This window comes from Dysidea avara, chromosome 5, assembly GCF_963678975.1.
Source record: "Dysidea avara chromosome 5, odDysAvar1.4, whole genome shotgun sequence".
Classification (NCBI taxonomy): domain Eukaryota; kingdom Metazoa; phylum Porifera; class Demospongiae; order Dictyoceratida; family Dysideidae; genus Dysidea; species Dysidea avara.
The window spans coordinates 22,788,228-22,815,928 of NC_089276.1; the positions used below are offsets into that span (position 1 = coordinate 22,788,228).

The window sequence follows — 27,701 nt, forward strand, 5'->3', positions numbered from 1 at the left end:
TTCATACTAGGGTGATTAATTTCATTTTCATATCTAGACAATCTTCTATTTCCCTGGCGGCCATATATTCTAAAGTTTTCTTTAATATACTCCTCGCTCATAGGGGTGTGCCATAATGAAATTTTTACTATCACAATAATGTACCTCATTATCACGATTATCACTATACTTGACTACACATGTAAATACTGATTAGATACTGTAAATGTCTCCAATAAATTTTCACTTACACTTGCTTTATAGCTATATATGGAAACTAGTATTATGGCAAACTTAAAAGTATTAGTTAAAATTGTACCTAGAATTGTAACATTTTCTCATTTCAGGTTTACCATATGTAGTTTACATAAGTATCTGGAAATTTCCTATTATCACGATAATGCGATAATGAAAAATTTCTTGATAACAATAATGACTTTTCACGATAATCGATTATACACAATTATCTCACAACACTACACTCATAGCACTATGAGATTCGTATATTTATTCACAATACAACACATGAATACAAAACCTAAAGTTACAAACTGTGCGTACCATTAGTGAAGTAAGTTGCATGTTCCTTGATAAGCATATTTGAACCAGGGAGGAGTAGTCTGTGTACAACCCTGTTCGCTTCCTTGCATGAGGGGTGGGTCCTGCAATGAAGCAGTCTACAAATGTTCCAACAACAACCTTTAAAGTATGTACAGCAAACATCAGAGTTTAATAACATAGGTTCAGTTGGAGATCATGCAGTACACAGCTATATGCTGTTCAGGGATTTTTCTAGAAAATAAATTCAGGGGGGGGCAGAACTTAATTAGGCTAAATCACCTGTTTACTCAGGCTGGTTGAGGCAGAGTTCGGGGGGGGAATCATTTTCAGGAGGGGCAAAATACCCCCCCTAGAAAAATCCCTGGCTGTTACTTCAAAAACAAGCTATGGGAACTGCAACAAACAAATCGTATTTGTCAAGCACGCTGGAGGCTTATTGCATGTGGTACTACCATGCCCACAAATAATTTGTAAGTGTGGTTCATGGGTTGGTTCTGAAATTCTTGGAGATGAACAATGAAATTGCCAGATGCACACAACAACCTTTGTGATTTTTTTTCCCCTAGAATAGAGATGGGATGCCTTTGCTCAGAATAAGCCAGATCAATGCTAGCAGTTACAAGATGACATACAGAAGAGCAATGTCCCCTAAAGCACATGGTGGCAGACATTAACAGTGAGCAGCAAAGCCTGCATCTCAACCAAAACAAGCATTGGCTATATGATTCATGTCCCACCTGTCCGCCAATATAGAAGCTATATTCTTGTACAAACAGCTCTCAGCTGCATAACCCTTGCCAAACTGGTCCCCAATCAGGTAAGCTTGGTTATTTATCTATTTCATCCAAAAGTATTACATGACTACTTCAGAATATAGCCACACACAACCTTAAATGCAAACATTTTCATAGCAGTAGCTATATGAAACCTTATACTTGTGCCACAGATTTGGCCTTGCGGATTATTCTTATCACAGATTTGTTGTTTGTTTCACTACCATCATGATCAATAAACATGCTTCCCCAATCCTCAGTCTCCCTCTTCACTTGGATGAAAAAATCATAGCCTAACAGCACATCTTTAAAATGCTCCTTGATAGCGTCAGTTAATCGCTGAATTTCTGCTCCCATGTCTGTTTCAGCCAGCTGCTGACAGTCATACACAAAATACTTCACTGTTCTTGTGTGGTCACCCATCAAAACTAATACTGTTTTGTCCTTTTCGTTTCCATTAAGAAAAATTGCTTAAAAGCACCAACGGCGATTAAGACAAGATAAAACTAATTTATCATGTGCAGTCTTTTATATTTCGGAAGTTACTCATGTGCACTTTTAAAGTACACTGAAGTACAGAGGATTGCGGAATCTTTGTAATACAGGAAGTTACCAGAAATGTGACCTATCAAAGTTGTGGTGACATATTTCAAAGTTTATGGATTACGTTTTTCGGTTGGCGCTTTACAATTTTGTTGCAAACATTCTGCAAACCTCTGTATGTCCGCTGCGATCAAATCCCCCACCTTTGGGGCATTATTCTAAATCAAATGTGCTTACTAAATCCCCAGGAGGAGGAGGGTGGGGATTAACATTGATAGGTGCATAAGCCATGTTGGTGCTCCCAATTGACCAAATTTCTCTGAAGTTATGAGTCATCAAAATTGGTATATTGGATGTGTGTAGAAAACCCATTTTCGCAAATCTGGTCACATTTTTCGAGTTTTACTACTTTGACTGAGGATGAACATCAGAGTGCAGTATATATTGGAGTGCCACCCCCTTGAAAACATATCCAAGTTTCCCGAGCATTGAAAAAAAAGAGACATATAGCAGTCTGGCCATGCAAGACTACTTTGATAAAACAAAACTAAACAAAACCATAGATTGAAGTTTGACGCAATAAAAACTGAACCCCACCCAGCCTGGACTGTAGTGTGTGACATTTACTTCCTCAGATTCGTGAGGGTAATAAATCTTGCCTGGTGTAAGGCAGCTATTATATCTATGTTGGTGACTCGGTGATGATACACATACTAAGAACAAGGCATACCAAATACAGCTGAGTAACTTGAACAGTGTGATTAGACAGCTTAAAAGTGGTACCGTGTAATGATACAGTATGTAGTCTCATCAGTACAGTGTTTTTTAAATGTATTTCCATTAAGTATTGAATATTAGAACTTCTGATGACTATCATGCTACCAAAAGTTATTGACACTGACTCCAGTACCATAGTCTCATGTAACCAGACCGCCTTCAGTTGTGTGTGTGTGTGTGGGAAAAGCTAGGGTTTGTTATTGAACATAGCATAGCACTATTGTTCTGGCATTCAACAGATTCTGGAGATTGTGCTTCTAATTGGAGGAAAAGAATGTAGATTGGTGGAAATGATGTTGATTTCATAGAAGCACAGGCTTAAAGAACATGCAAGGCTTGCAAGCAATTAAGTACGTTAGGTGTTATTATTTTGATTTGATACAGTCACGATGCATAGTCTTATTTATTTATTAAGGCTTTACAGCACAAGTGTTGAAGGCTTTACATATTTAATAGTTATACCATGGCCGCAAGGGATTTGCCTGATATATATGCCCAAGCCCAAGGGCCGCAGGCCCGAGGGCATATATATCAGGCAAATCCCGAGTGGCCATGGTATAAGTAATATATACCACTCTGGCATGCTCACCTAATAGGTGAAGGAAGACAAACCTGGATTCATCACATTACTTTTATACAGAGGCTTGCAAAAATTGATTGTGGGTTTAAATCGTGGGCACAAAAAGAAATGATTGTGGGTTTCACTGGTTGTAGTGATACCATTTTAAACCAAATAACCACTTTGTGGATGAATAAAGTTACCTAAGGTGCTAAAATAAACACTTAGACATATAGGTTGTGAATGTTTGAGGCATCTTTTCATGCAGTTGAAATGTACTCTGTAGAAAAACAATCCCCACATTGCAAAAATGATTAGTGATGCTTAGTAACTGAACTATGCAATGCTGACTCACTCAATTCTTTTTACTTCACAACAATGCCCCTAACTAAATCAACATGTTTAACTCAAACCCACAATGCAAAACTTTAAGCATCTCTATATAAACAATCAAAGGGAACTGATGCTTTGTAGCTGCCTCAGCATCAAAGACAGTTGTGGTCAGGGCTATATCATGATATTGCCCTGTGGTCAGGGCAATATTATATAACCCTGTGATTTTCTTTGATCTGAGGTGTCAAAGTGGTATATCTAGATTTAAACTTGTGATGTCAGGCATTAAATGAAAGTTTTGGTTAAGCATTGCATAATTGTATTTGGTTTATTGCAAATGACAGCCAATACAACTGCATACAGTAATTATTTCTGTAATATATTTAAAAGCTATAGGATAGTGTTGTGACTTGTGAGCCGGAGATTGTTGCTTTGGATCAAGTAGGTTACAAGATTTACTCATGAGGCACAAGTGCAGCATAACTATATATGCCACTGGAAACATTTTGGGTAATTTTAGGCTTGATTGTGTATACCCCACCAATACTGCCATAATACCATGTTATAAGATAAAATATGAGAATGTCTTGTCAATAAACTTTGGCAGAGAAATTGTGAACTACGTGATCCCTACTATTTAGTACTACTGTACTAAATGATAATCATTATAGGTGACCTGACAAGATGGCTGCTGGAAAAGTAGACAGTGATCCAATACAAATAAAGACATCATCAGTGACATCAACAGATGGTGGTGCTGGTGGAGGATATGATTGTGACTTTGTCCAGTCATCTCCAGATGATCTGTTGTGTAAGATATGTTACTATACTGTACATGATGCCATCTTGAGTGTCTGCTGTGGGCAGAGCTTCTGTAAATTCTGTCTGGATGGTTATCTCAAATCTGAAGTGATTATCCACAGCAGTTGTCCTTATTGTCGTGAAGAGAATTTTCAGTCTGTGCCAGACAGAAAGACAGCTCGCCATGTGCTTAGCCTTCAGGTGTTCTGTCCCAACAAGTCCCAAGGGTGTAGTTGGGTAGGAGAGTTACGGTCAATGGATGATCATCTGAACAAGAACTCTACAACTAGCAATATTGGGTGTCTCTTCACTGAGGTGTGTTGTAGTAACGAGTGTGGTGTGGTAATCCAACGTAGGCTACTTGAAGATCATATAAAGTTGGAATGTGAACTACGTCAAGTGAAGTGTGAATATTGTGGCAGTACAGGTAGCTACCAGTTGATCAATGGTAGTCATCAACAAGAGTGTCCCAAGTATCTGATGGAGTGTCCAAATCATTGTGAGGCAGGACATGTGAGAAGGGAGGAGATGAGCATACACTTTGAAGAGTGTCCACTAGCAACAGTGAAGTGTCCATTTGCTGTTGTGGGCTGTGACAGTGTTGTTAGGAGAGAGGAGTAGATGGGACATATGAAGGAGGCATTAGGACAACATGTTGTATGTAACAAGGAGGCCATCGTGGAACTGGAAAGAGCTAAAACTGCTTTAGAAGAACAACTGAAAGGTAAAGTACATGAGCTTGCTGTTACCAAGGATATCCTTACTAAAGCAACTGAAGACAACAGAAGAGAGTTGAATGAGGTGATTAAGAAAACTGAAGAGAGGGAACAGATTGTACAAGAGAGTATAAAGGAACTGAAAGAAATGTTTGAACAAGAACTGATGAAGTTAAGGGAAGAAGTAAAATTGACTAAACAAGAACTGCAAAATCAGATGGAGATTAATAAGCGGCTGCTTCAATGTTATGATATCCCTAAAGTTGCACCAAATGATGGTACTACAGATTTTGAAAGGTCTAGTAATAAAATACTGACTGGGTTTACAATACCACCAATAAAGTACAATGTAAATTTCTTCACATCTAGCACAGAGACAGTTACTTTTGCAGATTTGACAGTAACTAATACCACTGGCATTGGCAATAGCTTCTGCAGTGGCTTTGGAGGATCTGATTTTGGCAGTAACCAGAGTTTTGCTGGTGCAGTGAAGCCACTGTTTGTCACAAAGATTGACAATGATGATAATGATGTACTGAAGAGCTTTAAGCCAACAGCAGAGTTCAAACTATTATCATATGGTGTTACGATAACCTCTGGTGAAGAAAACGATTTTCAATTATTTTCCAACAGAGCTATCCTTTATCGTTTTGACGAAACAGTGAATCAGTGGAAAGAAAGAGGAGTGGGTAATATTAAAATACTACAACATAAGAGTACAGGTCGAGTGAGGATCTTAACGAGAAACCAAATACTGAAAGTTTGTTGTAATGACGTGATAGTTAAAGAAATGAAACTTACTCCATGTGATGACAAATCTTTTACCTGGTCAACCCTTGGTGATCTGTCAGACCTTACACATGGGGAAGCAAGGGCAGAACAATTCACAGTGAAGTTTCAATGTGTTGATGCAGCAACTGCCTTTCAAGGTGTGTTCAATACCTTTGTTACACAGAATACAGCATATTACCTTCATAATGAGAACAAGAGTGTTGCTTGTGGTGGTAATCATAAATCAACACCCTCTAGTTTCAGTGCTATGGCCACATTATTGAGTGCTTTGCCTAGTATTGCTATGCCAATTGCTACTAAAGGTGTGCCATCAAAGCCATTGTCCCTTGTTGACAGCGTAAACCAATTCAACATAAATTCAACTTCATGTGCTGGATTTTCATTTACTCCACCAAAGTTTGCTTATAATCCAAGCAGATCTCAACCTAAAAGATCATTTCAATTTGAGCACTACCAGCAGTGGCATGGGCCTAATGTACGGTATTAATTTGACACAATCAGTAAAGTGCCCAGAACTGACAGTACTATAATTTTTGTAGGAAAGTATGCTATAACTAACCATGCATACATGTTGTTCATATAGTTTTGCTGTTGACTGTTTCAGTCTATGAAATAAGGCCTGTGTACTTTAGACTATAGGTGTGTGCAGTATAAAGCATATACTTTTTGTGCACATAATTTTGGGATGTGCGTGATGTATTGTCAATCAAATCATTATTGTAGTTGTATGCAAGGATAGGCCTTAACAACTGGAGATTACAGGTACATAACTGTTTAAAGAAAATACATACTGAAGTAAACAGTGTTGCAAATTTGCAATAATATTAAATTGTAATGTAACAATAATTTGGATATAGCTATAGGCTTTAATTTTTGACATAATTATAGTGGTATACCATGCATTGAGTCTCCTGTTTTCCATTGTCAGATAATACAGAGTCAGTCTATTTAGTTTTATGTGATGGATAGTGCCATACTCATACACATGTCTACTAATTAATGAAGGCTTACAACTTCAAAGCCAAAGTGTGCTGTAGATATACTTCCAGACATGCAAAAGTGTGCCTGTACTGTACAGTATAGTGATAAAGTACAATTCATGATCAATTGCAAATTGTGTGAATGCTAGCTGCTAGTGCTAACCACTCTGACATGTACTCCCTCCCACTAGGAGAACATGTTGCTATATTCAATGAATTAAGGAATTACTGTTAATACAGTATCTAATCCAAAACAGCCAAGCTGTAAAAAAAGTGTGCGGCCCTCAGAAAGGCTATGGTGAAAAAAGATGTGAAATCCAAGGTGGCGGCCAAGAAATGGCTGTGATGGTAGGTTAATGGTAAAAATTTTAATAACGACAATTCAGGTGAATTTTTGTGCCGCTTCACAAAATTTACCTAAATTGTCATTATTAAAATTTTTACCATTAACCTACCATCACAGCCATTTCTTGGCCGCCACCTTGGATTTCACATCTTTTTCACCATAGCCTTTCTGAGGGCCGCACACTTTTTTTACAGCTTGGCTGTTTTGGATTAGATTTCATTTCTTTTTGTATTTGTATACCCCAAAGCCGGCCTATGGCCAGCTTTGGGACTTTTTTAACCTATGTTTTTTTCTTTACTACAGGAAGAAGAAAAGATGAAGTAGATGTACTTTAAATATTTTATCAGTAAATGTACAAATTATATATACTGTATAATACATATGTGACCGGATTTGCGAAAAGGGGTCTTCCACACACATCCAATTTGCCAACTTTGACAATTGATAACTTCAGATTGGAAAGAGCTATTGCCTTGAATTTTGGACAGTAGTGAGCACCACTATAGCTGAATACGTGGTAAAATTTTCAGGTTAATATGTTACTTGAATACTGAGTTATGGTCTCCAACGGTTACGGAATTGGATGTGTGTGGAAGACCCCTTTTCGCAAATCCGGTCACATAATATTATATTGATTACAGAAATCTCCATGGTGGTTTCTTTGTAACTGAACACTCTACAAGGTGACTTCTTCTAATTGCTCTCTCTACAGGGTGAATTGTTTGTAGCTGAACGATCTACAAGGTAACTTCTTCTAGCTGATCTCTCTACAGGGTGATGTGTTTGTAGTTGAATTCTGTATAGGTGATTTGTTTGCAGCTGAGCTCTTTACAGAATGGTTTCTTTGTAGCTGAACTCTCTAAAAGGTAACTTCTTCTAACTGATCTTTCTACAGGGCAATTTGTTTCTGGCAGAATTTTCTACAGGGTGATTTCTTTGCAGCTGAACTCTCTACATGGTGGTTTCTTTGTAACTGAACTCTCTACAAGGTAATTTCTTCTAGCTGATCTCTCTACAGGGAGATTTGTTTGTAGCTGAACTATCTACAAGGTAACTTCTTATAGCTGATCTCTTTACAGGGTGATTTGTTCGTAGTTGAATTCTGTACAGGTGATTTGTTTGCAGTTGAGCTCTTTACAAAATGGTTTCTTTGTAGCTGAACTTTCTCCAAGGTAACTTCTTCTAACTGATCTTTCTACAGGGTGATTTGTTTGTAGCTGAACTATCTACATGGTAATTTCTTCTAGCTGATCTTTCAACAGGGTGATTTGTTTGTAGCTGAATTCTGTACAAGTGATTTGTTTGCAGCTGAGCTCTTTACAGAATGGTTTCTTTGTAGCTGAACTCTCTACAGGGTGATTTGTTTGTAGCTGAAATCCCTACAAGGTAATTTCTTCTAGCTGATCTTTCTACAGGGCGATTTGTTTGTAGCTGAGTTCTCTACAGGGTGTTTGTTTGCAGCTGAATTCTCTACATGGTGGTTTCTTTATAGCTGAACTCTCTACAAGGTGACTTCTTCTAGCTGATCTCTCTACAGGGTGATTTGTTTGTAGCTGAACTCTCTACAGGTGATTTGTTTGTAGCTGAACTCTCTACAAAGCGATACTTCTAGGTGATCTCTCTACAAGATTCCTTGTTTCTAACTGAACTCTCAACAGGGTGATCTGTTCATAGCTGAACTTTCTACTGGGTGATTTGTTTGCAGCTGAACTCTCTAAATGGTGGTTTCTTTGTAGCTGAACTCTCTACAACATGATTTCTTCTAGCTGAACTCTCTACAAGGTGACTTGTTTCTAGCTGATCTCTCTACAGGGTGACTTGTTTCTAGCTAAACTCTCTACAGGTGATTTGTTTGTAGCTGAACTCTCTACATGGTGGTTTCGTTGTAGCTGAACTCTCTACAAGGTAACTTCTTCTAGCTGATCTTTTTACACTGCATATTTGTTTGTAGCTGAGTTCTCTACAGGGTGATTTATTTGCAGCTGAACTCTCTACATGGGAGTTTCATTGTAGCTGAACTCTCTACAATGTGACTTCTTCTAGCTGAACTCTCTACAGGGTGACTTGTTTCTAGCTGAACTCTCTATAGGTGATTTGTTTGCAGCTGAACTCTCTACATGGTGGTTTCTTTGTAGCTGAACTCTCTACAAGGTAACTTCTTCTAGCCGATCTTTCTACAAGGTGATTGAGTTTTTTGCAGCTGAACTCTTTACATGGTGGTTGATTTGTAGCTGAACTCTCTAAAAGGTGACTTCTTCTAGCTGAACTCTCTACAGGATGATTTGTTTGCAGCTGAACTCTCTACGTGGTAGTTTCTTTGTAGCTGAACTCTCTACAATGTGACATCTTCTAGCTGAACTCTCTACAGGGTGACTTGTTTTTAGCTGATCTCTCTACAGGGTGACTTGTTTCTAGCTGAACTCTCTACAGGTGATTTGTTTGCAGCTGAACTCTCTACATGGTGGTTTCTTTGTAGCTGAACTCTCTACAAGGTAACTTCTTCTAGTTGATCTTTCTACAGGGTGATTTGTTTGTAGCTGAATTCTCTACAGGGTGATTTATTTGCAGCTTAACTCTCTACAAGGTGACTTCTTCTAGCTGAACTCTCAACTAGTGATTGATTTTTTTTGCAGCTGAACTCTCTACATGGTAGTTTCTTTGTAATTGAACTCTCTACAGGGTGATTTGTTTGTAGCTGAACTCTCTACAGGGTGATTTGTTTGTAGCTGAACTCTCTACAGGGTGATCTGTTCATAGCTGAACTCCCTATAAGGTAACTTCTTCTAGCTAATCTTTCTACAGGGCGATTTGTTTGTAGCTGAGTTCTCCACAGGGTGATTTGTTTGCAGCTGAACTCTACATGGTAGTTTCTTTGTAGCTCTACAATGTGACTTCTTCTAGCTGAACTCTCTACAAGGTGACTTGTTTCTAGCTGATCTCTCTACAGGGTGACTTGTTTCTAGCTGAACTCTCTACAGGTGATTTGTTTGCAGCTGAACTCTCTACATGGTTTATTTCTTTGTAACCGAACTCCCTGCAAGGTGACTTCTTCTAGCTGATCTCTCTACAGGGAGATTTTTTTGTAGCTTAACTCTATACAGGTGATTTGTTTGCAGCTGAACTCTCTACATGATGGTTTCTTTGTAGCTGAACTCTCTACAAGGTAATTTCTTCTAGCTGATCTCTCTACAGGCCGATTTGTTTGTAGCTGAACTCTCTACATGATGGTTTCTTTGTAGCTGAACTCTCTACAAGGTGATTTCTTCTATAGCTGATCTTTCTATAGGGTGATTTGTTTGTAGTTGAACTCTCTACATGATAGTTTCTTTGTAGCTGAACTCTCTACAAGGTGATTTCTTCTATAGCTGATCTTTCTACAGGGTGATTTGTTGTAGTTGAACTCTCTACATGATGGTTTCTTTGTAGCTGAACTCTCTACAAGGTGATTTCTTCTATAGCTGATCTTTCTACAGGGTGATTTGTTTGTACCTGAACTATCTACATGATGGTTTCTTTGTAGCTGAACTCTCTACAAGGTAACTTCTTCTAGCTGATCTCTCTACAGGACAATTTGTTTGTACCTGAACTCTCACATGATTGCTTCTTTGAAGCTGAACTCTCTACAAGTTGATTTCTTCTAGCTGATCTTTCTACAGGGTGATTTGTTTGTAGCAGAACTCTCTACAAGGAAACTTCTTCTAGCTGATCTCTCTACAGGGAGATTTGTTTGTAGCTGAACTCTCTATACATGATTTGTTTGCGGCTGAATTCTCTACATGATGGTTTCTTTGTAGCTGAACTCTCTACAAGGTAACTTCTTCTAGCTGATCTCTTTACAGGGTGAATTGTTTGTAGCTGAACGATCTACAAGGTAACTTCTTCTAACTGATCTCTCTACAGGGTGATTTGTCTGTAGCTGAACTCTCTACAAGGAAACCTCTTTTAACTGAGCTCTGTACAGGGTGAATTGTTTGTAGCTGAACTATCTACAAGGTAACTTCTTCTAGCTGATCTCTCTACAGGATGATATGTTTGTAGCTGAACTATCTACAAGGTAACTTCTTCTAGCTGATCTCTCTACAGGGTGATTTGTTTGTAGCTGAATTCTGTATAGGTGATTTGTTTGCAGCTGAGCTCTTTACAGAATGGTTTCTTTGTAGCTGAACTCTCTACAAGGTAACTTCTTCTAGCTGATGTATCTACAGGGTCACTAGTTTGTAGCTGAATTCTCTACATGGTGGTTTCTTTGTAACTGAACTATCTACAAGGTGACATCTTCTAACTGATCTTTCAACAGGGTGATTTGTTTGTAACTGAACTCTCTACAAGAAAACTTCTTCTAACTGATGTCTGAACAGGGTGAATTGTTTGTAGCTGAACTCTCTACAGGGTGATTTGTTTGTAGCTGATCTCTATACAGGTTACTTATTTCTAACTGATCTCTTGAATTCTGTTCAGGGTGACTGCTCTATTAGGATGACTGCTCTATTAGAGTATCTCGATCTCGCACTTGCTACACCAAGTTGGATTTCGTGTTATAACTCCGTGGCTTTAAGTCTGATTTTTCTACACCATTGAAGAGCCTTTCTAAGATGATAACTCCATCTGTACAGCGATTTTCAAAGCATTACCCCAAGTGGTTTATCTGGTAGGCGTGGCAAGCATAATAATAATAATAATAATAAAATTAGCTAATCTCGATTGCGTAATTGTTACACACTGTTGATTTTTTCGCTGTATCTTCCTGGTTTTTAGCTCGATTTCTTTCAAACCACAAAAGGTTTGAGGTTCAATAGTTAACCTATTCACCCACCGAGTTTCAGCTTCTTCCCATACGCGGTTTACCCTGTAGGCGTGACAACATATTGGTGTTATTTTTCGTGCATAATCGCTCATAACTCTTTGCCTGTTTATGGTATTCCAGCCAAAGTTGGTACAGAGATGCGCCTTTATATTCCCCTTCTGTGTGCCAAATTTCCAGGCAATCGGATAACGCGTTCGCGTTTTATAGCAGTTTTTGTAAGTGTGCGAAAAGAGGAAGAAAAATAAGAAGGAAAAAAAAACGAAGAAACTAAGCCAATTTTTGAAGTCGCATATCTCAGGAATGCCTGAAGCGATTTGGCTCAAATTTGGAATGTGGAGTACTGAAGTTGGAGGAAATGTACACAGCAAAATTTGTCTTGTTTCATCAAGGCAGCACAGAGCTACGGAGGTGCGAAAATTGCATTTTCTTTGTCAATATACTCACGGGGTTGCGCGCCGGCTTCTTGGGCCGCACGATACACTACCGTGTGTCTTGATATGTCTTCCAAATTATTGGTAATGATGGGGAAAATACCATGTAAACATGAAGATTGCTAAATATAAGAAATGAAAATAGCTTATAGTATGTGCTATGGTATTAGCTATTTTCATAAATTAGGTATCAACTTTTTATATGAAAAATTAGGGTTGTAAGAATACTGTGTTAGCTAATTAGTGATATAAGTGAAAAACCTCTTTCAAGACATCCCTGAATATATAGTTGTCAAACTTTTCACAAAGACTATCTATACTCATTGTCCTAACATAATGACATTAGTACACCAGGGCACTTCTTTACATAATTATTCTCCAACATAGTGCCTATATTTGAGGGATTCCATGCCACTACTACATTTTTAATAAATGATTATAAAACTGCAATAGTATAAGTGTAACTAGAAATGAAGCTAAATTAAACTTCTGGAAGAAAACAACTACCATAAGAAATTGCTCATTTCTAAAACCAAACCATTCATCACTTTAATGTGATCAGCTGATCATGACTCGGTAAGTATTCCCAATCAGCAGTGGTAACTAGTTGTTCAATACTGACTAAAGACGGGGTTCGTATAGGTAGTATTGGAGTATTGGAACACTATTTTTGCTGTGTGACTCAGTAAGTATTCCCAACCAGCAGTGGTAATACAGTTGTACTATGAATAGTCCTCAATATTTAGGCATGAGGCTATTATGCTCCAAAAATTGAGCATTATGCTTTTGAGCAGTGCTCAAAAAATCACCTATTATGCTTTTGAGAATTGCCCATTATTCCCAAAATTATGCCACCACAATTGGCTAATAATGCCAGTTTATTGCTGTATCAGACTATTTTCATTGATGTTTAAGCTTCAAATAGTCTTGAATTCTTTAGATGGTTGCTGAATTAGAGTATTTGACTTTAATATGACTGCTTTATTAGAGTAAATAATCTTCAGTGACTGTTCTATTAGAGATTCTGACTGCTCTATTAGAGTATCTCGATCTTTTTTAACGGAATTGTGCATTCTGCAGATTTTCTTACTGTTAAAGCTTTATAATCACCTCAAAATGCTAGCATAATTCCTGATTTCCACACATACCTATTATGCCTGAAATTATGCTGGCATAATCGCCGCATCCCTATCAATATTACACATTAAGAGCATTTACACATAAGAATATCTAATCCAAAACAGCCAAGCTGTAAAAAAACAGTGCGGCCCTCAAAAAGGCTATGGTGAAAAAAGATGTGAAATCCAAGGTGGCGGCCAAGAAATGGCTGTGATGGTAGATTAATGGTAAAAATTTTAATAACGACAATTCAGGTGAATTTTTGTGCCGCTTGGTCTTGGCAAAAAATTCACCTAAATTGCCGTTATTAAAATTTTTACCATTAATCTACCATCACAGCCATTTCTTGGCCGCCACCTTGGATTTCACATCTTTTTTCACCATAGCCTTTTTGAGGGCCGCGCTGTTTTTTTACAGCTTGGCTGTTTTGGATTAGATTTCATTTCTTTTTGTATTTCTATACCCCCAAAGCCGGCCATAGCGGCTTTGGGACTTATTTAACCTGTCTTTTTTTCTTTACCACAGGAAGAAGAAAAGATGAAGCAGATGTACTTTAAATATTTCTGATTTTATCAGTAAATGTACAAATTATATATATATATAATACATATATTTATTACAGAACTCTGATGGTGGTTTCTTTGTAACTGAACACTCTACAAGGTGACTTCTTCTTGCTGCTCTCTCTACAGGGTGAATTGTTTGTAGCTGAATAATCTACAAGATAACTTTTTCTAGCTGATCTCTCTATAGGGTGATTTGTTTGTAGCTGAACTATCTACAAGGTAACTTCTTCTAGATGATCTCTCTACAGGGTAATTTGTTTGTAGCTGAATTCTGTGCAGGTGATTTGTTTGCAGCTGAGCTCTTTACAGAATGGTTTCTTTGTAGCTGAACTCTCTACAAGGTAACTTCTTCTAACTGGTCTTTCTACAGGGCAATTTGTTTGTGGCTGAATTTTCTACAGGGTGATTTCTTTGAAGCTGAACTCTCTACATGGTGGTTTCTTTGTAACTGAACTCTCTACAAGGTAATTTCTTCTAGCTGATCTCTCTACAGGGAGATTTGTTTGTAGCTGACTCTCTACAGGTGATTTGTTTGCAGCTGAACTCTCTACATGATGGTTTCTTTATAGCTGAACTCTCCACAAGGTAACTTCTTTTAGCTGATATTCTAGCTGATCTCTCTACAGGGAGATTTGTTTGTAGCCAAACTCTCTATAGGTGATTTCTTTGCAGCTGAACTCTCTACATAGTGGTTTCTTTGTAGCTGAACTCTTTACAAGGTAATTTCTTCTAGCTGATCTCTCTACAGGGAGTTTTGTTTGTAGCTGAACTCTCTACATGATGGTTTCTTTGTAGCTGAACTCTCTACAAGGTAACTTCTTCTAGCTGATCTCTCTACAGGGAGATTTGTTTGTAGCTGAACTCTCTACAGGTGATTTGTTTGCAGCTGAACTCTCTACATGATGGTTTCTTTGTAGCTGAACTCTCCACAAGGTAACTTCTTCTAGCTGATCTTTCTACTGGGTGATTTGTTTGTAGCTGAACTCTCTACATGATGGTTTCTTTGTAGCTGAACTCTCCACAAGGTAACTTCTTCTAGCTGATCTTTCTACTGGGTGATTTGTTTGCAGCTGAACTCTCTACATGATGGTTTCTTTGTAGCTGAACTCTCTACAAGGTGACTTCTTCTACACTGTTAAAAATAAAGAGTAACCACCACTCTGAAGAGTTCCCAGTGTAGGGAGGATTTAACACCCCATGGAGAGTAACCAACACTCTGAAGAGAATAACCATTACTCTGAAGAGTAAGTGATACCACCTTCAGAGCATGTGTTACTCCCCAGTTACTCCTTTAGAGTAATGGTTACTCTCCAGGGGTGTTAAATCCTCCCTACTCTGGGAACTCCTTGAGAGTTGTGGTTACTCTTCATTTTAACAGTGTAGCTGATCTTTCTACAGGGAAATTTGTTTGTAGCTGAACTCTCTACATGATGGTTTCTTTGTAGCTGAACTATCCACAAGGTAACTTCTTCTAGCTGATCTTTCTACATGGTAATTTGTTTGTAGCTGAACTCTCTACAAGGAAACTTCTTCTAGCTGATCTCTCTACAAAGAGATTTGTTTGTAGCCAAACTCTCTACAGGTGATTGCTTTGCAGCTGAACTCTCTACATGGTGGTTTCTTTGTAGCTGAACTCTCTACAAGGTAATTTCTTCTAGCTGATCTCTCTACAGGGAGTTTTGTTTGTAGCTGAACTCTCTACATGATGGTTTCTCTGTAGCTGATCTCTCTATAAGGTAACTTCTTTTAGCTGATGTCTCTACAAGGTCACTAGTTTGTAGCTGAACTCTCTACATGATGGTTTCTTTGGAACTGAAGTCTCTACAAGGTGACTTCTTCTAGCTGATTTTTCTAGAGGGTGATTTGTTTGTAGCTGAACTCTCTACAAGGAAACTTCTTCTAGCTGATCTCTCTACAGGGAGATTTGTTTGTAGCTGAACTCTCTACATGATGGTTTCTTTGTAGCTGAACTATCTACAAGGTAATTTCTTCTATTTATCTCTCTACAGGGCGATTTGTTTGTAACTGAACTCTCTACATGGTAGTTTCTTTGTAGCTGAACTCTACAAGGTGATTTCTTCTAGCTGAACTATCTCTTTCCATAGTTGCATGAACTCCCTACAAGGTAACTTCTTTTAGCTGATCTCTCTACAGGGTGAATTGTTTGTAGCTGATCTCTATACAGGTTACTTGTTTCTTGCTGATCTCTTGAATTCTCTTCAGGGTGACTGCTCTATTAGAGTATCTCGATCTCGCACTTGCTGCACCAAGTTGGATTTCGTGTTATAACTCCGTGGCTTTAAGTCTGATTCTTCTACGCCATTGAAGAGCCTTTCTAAGATGATTGCTCCATCTATACAGCGATTTTCAAAGCATTACCCCAAGCGGTTTATCTGGTAGGCGTGGCAAGTATAGTAGTTTTTATTAGCTAATCTCGATTGCGTAATTGTTACACACTGTTGGTTTTTTCGTTGTATCTTCCTGGTTTTTAGCTCGATTTCTTTCAAACCACAAAAGGTTTGAGGTTCAATAGTTAACCTATTCACCCACCGATTTTCAGCTTCTTCCCATACGCGGTTTACCCTGTAGGCGTGACAACATATTGGTGTTATTTTTCGTGAATAATCGCTCATAACTCTTTTGCTGTTTATCGTATTCCAGCCAAAGTTGGTACAGTGATGCGCCGTTATATCCCCCTTCTGTGTGCCAAATTTCAAGGCAATCGGATATTGCGTTCGCGTTTTATAGCAGTTTTTGTAAGTGTGCGAAAAGAGGAAGAAAAAAAACGAAGAAACTAAGCCAATTTTTGAAGTCGCATATCTCGGGAACGCTTGAAGCGATTTCGCTCAAATTTGGAATGTGGAGTGTTGAAGGTGGAGGGAATGTCCACAGCAAAAATCGTCTTGTTTCATCAAGGCATCACAGAGCTACGGAGGTGCGAAAATTGCGTTTTCTTTGTTCCTGTCAATATACTCACGGGTGTTGCGCGCCGGCTTCTTGGGCCGCACGACACACTACCGTGTGTCTTGATTGGTAGCAACTATATCTAGGATAATAATTAAATTCATGTTTATTAAAATATTGAGGTAGGTATAAAAAATATAAACATGTTAGATAAGTATGTACATATTAATGTTAAGTAAAAAATCTCCGTAGAAACCTTTTGATGTCATGGCACTGTAGGACGTAAGTCAGATTGCTCAAAGTAATGGAGCACAATAACATTAGAGCAGCTAAGTCTAGGAAATAGCTTGCACGGTATACATCTTCTAATTCATCTTGGTGAACATCACATTCAGGTCTGTACCCAGCAATGGAACAAGCGAAGTAATTTTGTAGTTGCTCAACTGTAGAGTTCGCTGATAGTAGTATATCAGTGAAATGTGCTAAAAGGACGAATATAACTAAAATGTAGTACCAGAATAGAACAAACAGTTTGGTCTCTGGAGTTGAAAAACCAGTCCAGAAACTTTTAAGCAACACAAGAATATCTTTTGGATTGCATGAGTATTCCTCTTGTGATCTAGCTGCATTCATCTGTAAAATTTAATACAATATAATTATTATCACTAGAATTATTTAATAGTATGCTTCAATACCATGATAGTTATGCATGACAAATAGTGTTGTGAACCGGTATGGAAAAACCGGTTATTAACCGGTATTGTCTAGGTCAAGCCAATTATTGGCTAAGAAGCCTTTTAACCGGTTTTGCCCACCCACTTGGTAAACCATAAATTACCCCTGCTGACAATTGCAAGTGTTAAACATCACAACATAACCTGTGTAAATATGTGCTTGTAATAGCTGTTATTGTTAGGCAGGATGTTGATGGTCATTTTGGTACCACCCTAAGGCTTCCAAAAGGCATGTTTAGTGCCATAATGTCTGCTAATTTACAATCAGACAATAACCGGTCAATATCCAATTATTCACCTTCCAATAACCAGTTTTAGTAAACTCTGCAGGTTCACAGCACTAATGACAAAGCCAGTTTATGGTTGGCTTTGGGCATATATTTAAACTAAGTGAAATCCACGCAAAAACAGCCAAGCTATATAAAAGGGTATGGCCTTCAAAAAGCCTGGGTGAAACAAGTTGAAAGGTGGTGACCATGAAATGGCTGCAATGATGTTGATGATAATAAATGCGTTAAATTTATTATTATCCACATCATTGCAGCCATTTCATGGCCACCACCTTTGATTTCACAACTTTTTTTACCCAGGCATTTTGAAGGCCACACCCTTTTATACAGCTTGGCTGTTTTTGCGTGGATATTATTAGCTCAATTTATCAATATTTCCTGACTGCTGTATTAGAGTAAGTTACTGCTCTATTAGAGTATCTTGATCATTTTCTGCGAAGTGTGAATAATCAGCAGAAACAGTTAACATTACACATTTTCATATGAATGCAGTAATAATGTGTAATGTGTCCATATTTTGTTACATTTTTGGCACACACATTGCAGATTTTAATTAAAATTCTTGAAAATAGCTATGCTGGCATTGCTAACCTATTATGCTCGCAATTATGCTGGCATAATTGGCCCAAGCCTATATCTATCTTTTTCTTCCTTTTCAACAGCACAACATAGCTTTGTAAGATTTTATGCATCAATTTTATTAAACTTTATTGCTTCACACACGCAGTGACATGCTTTCTATGGCCTATTGCTGATTGTTCTAATAGGATGTGACTGCTCTATTAGAGTATCACTATTACTAGTACACTGTCTTGACAAGCGTTGTTTTACTGTAGCTAACATTGAATACATATGTATGTGGAATTAGTATCTGCATACAGTGTGACTACAGAACATATCAAAAAAGTACTGTACACTTACTCGACGTAAAATCCAAAACGTTGTAAGTAACATACTCAAACCAATTGTAGCTCCAATTGCAATTGGCAATGTGAATGTATGAAAGAAAACATTAGGGTCAATAGGAACACACACATCTGGTGGAAATGTGTCAATCTGGTAGCCTGACGTACCAGCAATAATAGCACCAGGAAGAGATCCCAATACTAGTACAATTGTCACTTCTATAGCATGACATTTTGTAGCATGATTCTCCATAAACATCTTGGCCTTTAGTGGAAATGCCAATGCAAAAAGCAAGTGTCCTAAATGAAATAGCCAGAAACCCAAGAAGTAGAGAAATCCCGTTTGTACGATGAATCCTATAAATTGACAACACCCACAACAGTGAACAACTATATAACACCAGTCCTATACCATTATGTATGTAACACATGTAACATCAATGTTTGGACTCAGCCCTGGCCTGGCCTATTACACTCAAATTTTTCCCTACTATGCTTTTGAACAGTTCTCAGCCTATTATGCTCACATTATTATGCTTTCAAAATCAAGATTATGACCCAGAACTGACTGTTTTATTTAAAATATAATCAGTTTTCCTGACTGCTGTATTAGAGTATCTCAATCTTAGTTCTGCAAAGTGTGTGTAGCCAGCCAAGAAACAGTTCACCTAGTGTTTTGAGTAATACAGCACTCCCTTGATTATTCAAACCTCTATTATCCAAACACTTGATTATCCGAACAGTAGAAATGATTGCTCTCTATTAGGGTGTTTTGTCTAAGATGTATGTTCTATTTGAGTATTTGAATATATGAATGGGCTTCAATTATACAAACGTTTGATTATCTAACATACCTTGGTCCCAAGGGGGTTGGATAATTGAGGGAGCACTGTATTCATGCATTTGAAACAGTTCTTTTTGTAGGGTGAGATCTTTAATGCTGTAACAATAAGAATTGTGTTCATTATTTGCTTTTCTGGCACATGCATTGCACGTTTTAATTAGATTTTTGAAAACTTTTGCTATTATGCTGGTGTTGTGCTTGATGCTTTTGATTACCTATTAAGCTTTAAATTATGCTGGCACAACCAGTTAGGGTCTAGTTTGGATAGAGTTTGCAGTAAAACTGTTCTGTGTCATAAAAGTAATGCATGTACATAAGTACAATTAACGTCATTAATACCGTATAGAGGCAAACTTTGGTGGGGATAAACTTTGGCAAATAGCCAGCTAAATTACATTTGGCGAAATAAAATTTGGCAAATTCAAGCTCAGTCTTTGGCTATTAAGATGCTATTCTCAGGCGCTACTATTTACTCTTGAGTAAACCCATGAGACTAAAACATGCATCTTATTAAAGCACACCTTGTTTATTTTTGAGACTTAATAGCATTGGCCACTATAATGAGATGGAAAAATGGCCACTAAGTGAGATTTATAGTTTGCCATCATCGGCAGAAATGACATAATTATATTGGATAAAATTTACAGAAAAAAGACTGACATTTTCTTAAAATAATACATTCAAATATTCAAATAAAGCAATCAAAGTTCCTTAGAACATAAAAATATAGTTGAAATGCTTATATTCTGGTACATTTTACAGCTTCTGTGGGACTGTAGCTCCCATAGATTCCATACATAATAATGAATTAGTCAACCCCCTATTCACATCAACAACTTCTGCCACCACCTTCACTTATAGAAACCAGTTGTACTCACCTTGTGCTAAACAGTATCTTGTTGGAGACTGCAGTGCCTCGAGCAAATTGTGATCAGAGCAGAGAAACTTTGAGGAGCCAATTGATAATGGGAGTATGAGCAATATCACTATATAAAAACAAATTAATTAGTTATGGTAAACACTACATATGTGCAGTTTAATCAGATAAGACTACCAAATACATTGTAACTGTAGTGTTGGTCAAGTGTAAAAAAACTATTATGTACTCACAGCTTATGGTGATATTTGGCAGCCTACAAGCACACAATCTCTCACCCTTAAGCATTATGAATATAAATCAAAATAGCTACCAAACACATTGAGTGTGTCATAAATATATTAATTTTGTAAACTTGGGGTGTAAAAGGTAACCATTTTAATATTGAGAGAACTGCAGCAGAACTGTCTTTTAGTGGTATAGACCTTTGGATAATGTGTTAAACATGCATCAGCCAAAAAAGTAAAGAAAAATCTCTACATCAGTTTGCCTGGTCTCGACAATAACAAGCACCCAACCATGATGTCACATTGTCACCTATTTAATACTACATAGTGTCTTGATTCACATGAGATGTAATCATACAATCTAATTCACAATCTGTGCATGAATAGTGTCTCTACATTGTGAACCACTTTACTAAATAATGTGTAAGACAATACTAAACTTACAAATTATAATAACATCGATGGTATTGTAGACAATGTAGATCTGAGGGAAACGAAACCTACAGAGTAAGAAGGTAATAGCTACACACATACAGCAAGGTGAGATGCCATATGAATACAATACACATGACAAACATATATACCAAGATGCACCACACCAAATACATAGGACAGACTATCTAACATGTACCATTACTTATCCACAATGCTCTAAAGGGCCTTAGTATTCTGAAATGTTCAGGGGGCTAGTCAAGAATGTAACAAACTTAGAAGGGTGGTTGTGGTCTTGTAATGGGCCTAACTTTGTGAAAAATGCTATCAAAAATTACACAAAAATCAAACAGACAGTTATTGATGTAGCTAAATGCATGTGGGAAATTTACACCAAAAATTTGTTCCTGAAATGTTCTCCCTAACATTAATAAACATAAACTTAGACTAAAATTTTATAATTAATTTTTGCGGCTTTTATGAAGTACAGTGGCTTAAAATCTTTAAAATAGCAGCAGGGTATTAAAAGATCTGAAATTTTACATAAAATCAATACAACACCTTTTTAATTTGCTTTTTCCAACTACATAATAATAGTGTGTCACTTACATTGTCTTCCTATTCAGAATACAAGTTATTAATGTAATCAATCCTCCAACTATACCAACACCTTGAAACAAAATTTGTAAAATTTTTCCAACAACCTCATAATCATGAGATAGTAGTGAGAACTCTGAACACACTGGTAGACAAAAAGTATCACAAAACAGATCAAACTGGTCTGCACAAGTGAGCTGAGGAGCTCTTGAGAAAGTCAAGTTACCATCTTCAGTAAAGCTCTGACAGTCTGGAATAGATATGTTGATGAAGTTTTCCAGCAGTCTCCACTCAAGAGCACAATCATTGTCACGGATATGTACACACTCTTCACTCAAGTCTACAGAATCACCTTCACCACACAATGAATCTGATGCATTACAAAAGAATGGCAGAGCAGAAGAACTACATTGATCATTTTGTAGTGTTGTACTAACAGCAAGTACTGACTGTGCTAATTGTAATGGTCTTTGTAGACATAGTTGTTGAATTGAATTATCTTGTGTGGTCAGAAATGGAATGTCCGGACACAAGTCATTGAGTCCAACATTAGCCTCTAGTGAGAATGCATTTGCATTGACCTATAAATTAGAATGGATACATTACAATTATAGCAATCCAATGCTAGGTGACTACTGTATTTGTCTATTTTTGGTGCAAGCTAGCTGAAACAAGCAATTACAAATGTTGAAATCTAGCAATTACTGTATGATCCATTCACAGCTCACCATGTTCCTTTATTGTGATACAAATACTACACAGGAATAATAGTTAAATTGGATGTTACCTACATTTTGTATATGCACATGATAATGCTACAAACACTTAGTACAGAAAATACATAGTATTTTCAGGTAATACAGAGGGAAAAAAGGCACAAGCCTGTGAGTCCTGCACATGTACAAAATAAAACTAAACCATTATTAAAGATAATAATTTATCAAATTTTAAAGTTGTTTTACTGATTCAAGTTATACTAGTTCATTAAGTAAATTATTCATTGATCTTACATGTATGTAAAAGAAATTACTTCGAATATACTGTATTTCAAGTTACTTGACTGTTCTTGATTTTTCATATAAACGGCAAAGAGCTTCATGTACAGTGCTACTAAATGTTGTGGCAGGTGGCCTGGGTAATGGAAGCTTTTGTAGAGAAAATGAAAGCTCATTGAATACAAACAGATCATACAGCAGTGCAAATGTTTCCTGAAAAGTTACAAAGTTTTCTGGTTAAATTTATGACTTCATGTAGTTAATTTTAGGTCAGTGACTCTGAAATCATATAATTATACTGATTTCCACAGAAATCACTGCAATCATATACTGTACTGCCTTAGGCATTTCACCATCCAAAGTTACGGCTTCTGTTGTCACAATGAAGGCTTCAGTTGAAGTAAAGTGGTGTCTATTAAAACTATGAATACTTGAACCTGACATTCATTTTGGTAATGATGTAATCTACCTTACTGAATCAAAACATTTATTGAAACAAAGAAACAAGGCATTTATAGAAACCAGTCATAATTCAAGGCCATAGCTACTTTCAGGCAATATGGTGTATTGATTTTGAATTATCCCCTACATAGATTTTTTTAAATGCCTATTTTGTTAAGAAGACAACATGCACATTTCCAGTTTGCAAATGTTTACTTTTTATAGATTTTAATGCAGCACTTGTATCTGCCAACAAATTGAAATGAAGAGGATTATGTAACACATACACAACGGTGCTTTGTACTATATGGGATACTAATGTATTTAGTACCTAACAGACATGTCCACTAATAATACAGGTATGCAAAGGCATGATAAAGCACTACAATACACATGGAAATTTGTTTGTACAACTTGTATATGCTGTGTTAATTTTGTTGCTCTTAAAAAAATGCTGTTTAATATAATGACCTACGCAACTACTCTATAAAGAGTTTATGTGCTCCTTAGCTTTGCTTTTTTATGTGCCAGAGGCTTTATGTGCTGTGATTTGATAGAATAAATTTTGCTCAACTTGGGAGGCTTCAATACAAGCATTACAACCTCAAAAATAAACTACTGTAAGCTAGAATCTTTTACTATAGAGCGGTATCATCCGGTAAATGGAAAATATCACAATACAGCAGTATATAGTACATTTTTCATGTATGTAGTAACTATAGTGGTCAGGTGTAACAACACAATGGGAAATCCCTGTATGTTTCACAATGTAATAATCAGTTGAGCACTTACTTCGGGTGGATTCTTAATCAGCAAGTGTTCTTATATAGAATGATGCCAAGTTTTGTGAATTCTGTTAAGGGTAACACCTTGCTTTTTGAGGGTTTCCCACAAATTTCTCCAATAGGAAATTGCATGGAGTGCATATTATGTTTTAATCAATAGTAAATAAATGTCACTATGGTAATGTTAGAGTATAACCCAGATGGCATTGTACAGAGCAAGGCAAAGGCTTTAATATATTATTGTATAGCGTGCTGTAGAGATTATGGGTGTTAATTACTGCTTTTGTACTGTATAGCAGGAAAGTTTGGCAGGAGGAAACTTTGGCAAATTTACCGTGATAGGATTTTGGCAAGAGAAAGGTTTGGAGAATTTGTTACAACCTAAAAGGCTGCAGCACATGTTGCTGTCAGACCTTCATTGCTGGTCACTGTAAAGTTTATTGGACAAATCTCTTTATGCATCATTAAGCCTGCTAGACAAAATCTAATAATGTCATCCCCGGATTTTAGTTTGTTGAAACACCACTCACTCACCAAATTTGTTAAACTTTCTTCACACCAAACTTTCTGGCTATACGGACAGTACTTAGTATAAAATACATGTATTTTACATTGACTCCCAATAGCATGTTTTGATATGATAAGGCTTTTGCCATGCACCACAAGCTGCATGCCTGGAAGCCACATATTACTATAAATAAATAAAGCAACCATGAACCTCCCTACAAACAACCACACTTTACAACCTTACCTTTCTACATACATGTTATTCACTTGTTCAGTCTGAATTGGATGAACAAGTTTACTTATGTAGTAGCCGGCCATGGCCTGCCATATCTTGTGTACCAGGGTGGTCATAGTTTGAATATCATCGTACCAGTTTAAAAAGCACACTATATATACTACAATACTGGCATACTACTCAGCACTACTATAATGGCCAAATTTATTGAGCAGAACCTTTATAAAATATGCTAAATTTACATGCAATACACATAAAAGCGCACCAAATCTAGGAGGTAGGACAAATACTTTTGAATATTGCAGTGTACTGTATTTCCTCAAGCTGTATTCGAATTAACATCTGTCTCAATTATAAGCTGGACAGTTTCCAGCTTATAAATTTGGAAATAAATTTCTGGTCCCGAATAGAGACCCAGGCTATTAATGGAGTCTACTGTTAGTAGTTCCCTTGCTGCTGCTGTTTCTTCAAACTAAAATTAACAATAATTATATGGGAACAATGTGGAGTCTGAAAATTATAACCTGAAGGCCCGAAGCTGTAGTGCATGAGCAAAGCTGTAGTGCATGAGCGAAGCGAGAGTGCCAGAGGGTTTATAAATTTCATAGACTCCACATTGTGCCTGTATAACTGCTTTAGACTCTGACTATTTTTACATTACACTCAGATAGCTTACCTCATCCATGGCTGTTTTTACTGTAGGCTCGGCAAAAGCGGCTGGTTTTCTTGCAATAATACTAGCACCATGGCAACTATGCATGCTCACGTGACAAAATAAGTTCCCTTGTTACGTCACTGTACGTGAAATATGCATACTGATTGGATAAACCTAGATTTTGAGCATATGTTATATTGTGCCTGAAGGCATGGAGTATATAAGAAAACAAGGTGGAGTATATGAGGTTTATTACCCACCCAAAACAGCCTAAATAGAGTCTGAGTTTAGTGGGATTGGTAGTGATCTGGAATGTACATAGTTCCATTACCATTTCACATGGCCTCGTCCTACCCAAATGTGCCAAATCTGTGTCAACTAACAATAGAATAAATTTTACACATAAACACAACTGTGTAAACATTGGTTAATAATAATGTCTAAAAATCTGATAGTTTTGTTCATGGTAGATCTAGCAATGGGATACTACCATGAACATCCCACAATGGTAGGGATGTCGATTTGTAAAAGTTGATTTTTTGGTTTGCAGACCCTACACATGCATATGGTACTATTCTACAAAAGTGGATGTAACAAGTGGGATAATGAGCAATTTTGTAAGTTGCAAGACAAACCTGTATAGCTTACAGTGAAGCACACTATACTTTTAGTTAGTAGTGAACGTCATAATAATGACAATATACAGGAATAGCTACAAGGTAAGGTAAGGGGGACATATAGACTCAGGGGTACACAACTACGTACCTGAAACACAGGTATATAGCTGGATCCCTGGCAAGACAAAACCATAAAATACAATGTACACAATTACAACATTACAGTTAAAAGTTCCGTAATATCCCACAATTCTGACTAGCAAGCATTGAAGATCCTACATTGTATAACTATGTCCATTATGTAACAACATGATCTGTACCACAAAACAAATTTCCTGTTTGCACTAGACAACCAGACACTATACATCTGGTGTGGGTGAAAAAAGGAAACTGTGTAGGTGAGAGGAAGTAGTGTCTTTTTCACCCACACAAAATAACTTTTAGCTATAGCTAGCTAACAAGTCACACGTAGTTATGTACAGCATTAGTCATGCATATATGAGGCCACTTACTGAGCAGGTATCAAGATCCACATCAAAATCTCCACTGAATGATGAAATATCAGGAATTGACGGAGAGTTCACATAATATAATATTGTTGGTATTTGTAATAAAGTTATTATCAGTAATATCGAACATATCAAGATGGCCATTTGATATGCGGTTTTGGGATCTCCGCGGACATCGACGCAACCTGTAGCAAGATCTGTAACTTCATGAAGTTGAGTTGATCTGAGATCTCTGATTGAATGACATGACAATCTCGACTCCGTTATTGACTCCAGTTCAATCGCTTCTACCGTTGCATGGTCAGGTGATTCCACGTCTTCCCTCGAAGTCCTCTTCGTTTTCATATTATCGTCACAATAATTATATTGCTTATACTTTAGACCTCGCTTTAGACCAACACGTAACCCGCTCGTGGTCAACCGCACTAACTTAATTAAAAGTGGTGTATTGCGTACCATTACGTTATTGGATTATGCACACTATAATGACATTATTGTATTACGTATACAATTACGTACAATATACAGGATCGTACATGGTGGGCCCAAAGACAAACTCGTAGGCGTAACACATCCTTAGCACTATCAACATCAAAATTTTGTCACAGTTCTACCAAAGCAGCTGAGTAGCTACATGCATACAGCTAAGAGTAGGTATAATATACTGTTATGTTAGCTACATTCGGCAAAGCCCACCAGGGGTATTAAAGGCTGATATATACACTGTGATAATGTAGAAGTAGCTATAATCTCTCTAATCATAGTTTAAAATGCATATCCAATGATTGACTAAACCGTACACTGTATATTGTCACTATTGTAACATAAATGAGCACCTAAAGCAGTGGCGGATCTAGGATTTTTAAAAGGGGGTTTCTGAAAGTTGAGTATATAGACGGGTTGCCTATTTAGGGCGTGTCCCTTGTGTAACGCAAGAAAACGCGACTTTCCGTTTTACGCATGATTACAATGTTGGTCAAGAAGTCAACAAAAAACCCATTTTAAAAAAAAGGTTGACATACGTTTTTGATTCTTCAAAGGTACAAGGTGAGTTAAAATCATCCAGT

At 37.2% G+C, this 27,701-nt stretch overlaps 1 protein-coding gene and 1 long non-coding RNA gene across 3 annotated transcripts in view; one reads left to right on the top strand and one right to left on the bottom strand.

Moving 5' to 3' along the window:
• LOC136256079 (uncharacterized) overlaps window positions 1–27,701 on the top strand; it is a 236,119-nt gene that overhangs the window by 158,661 nt on the left and 49,757 nt on the right. The gene's annotated exons all lie outside the window — the stretch shown is intronic.
• On the bottom strand, window positions 17,132–27,044 carry LOC136256145 (uncharacterized). Its single transcript, XM_066049084.1, has 6 exons — window positions 26,638–27,044; window positions 21,903–22,471; window positions 21,306–21,361; window positions 20,636–20,743; window positions 18,930–19,270; window positions 17,132–17,617 (listed from the first exon to the last, which is right to left on the bottom strand). The coding sequence occupies exons 1-6, from the start codon at window positions 26,977–26,979 to the stop codon at window positions 17,216–17,218; spliced, it is 1,818 nt and encodes a 605-aa protein (XP_065905156.1). The 5' UTR covers window positions 26,980–27,044; the 3' UTR covers window positions 17,132–17,215.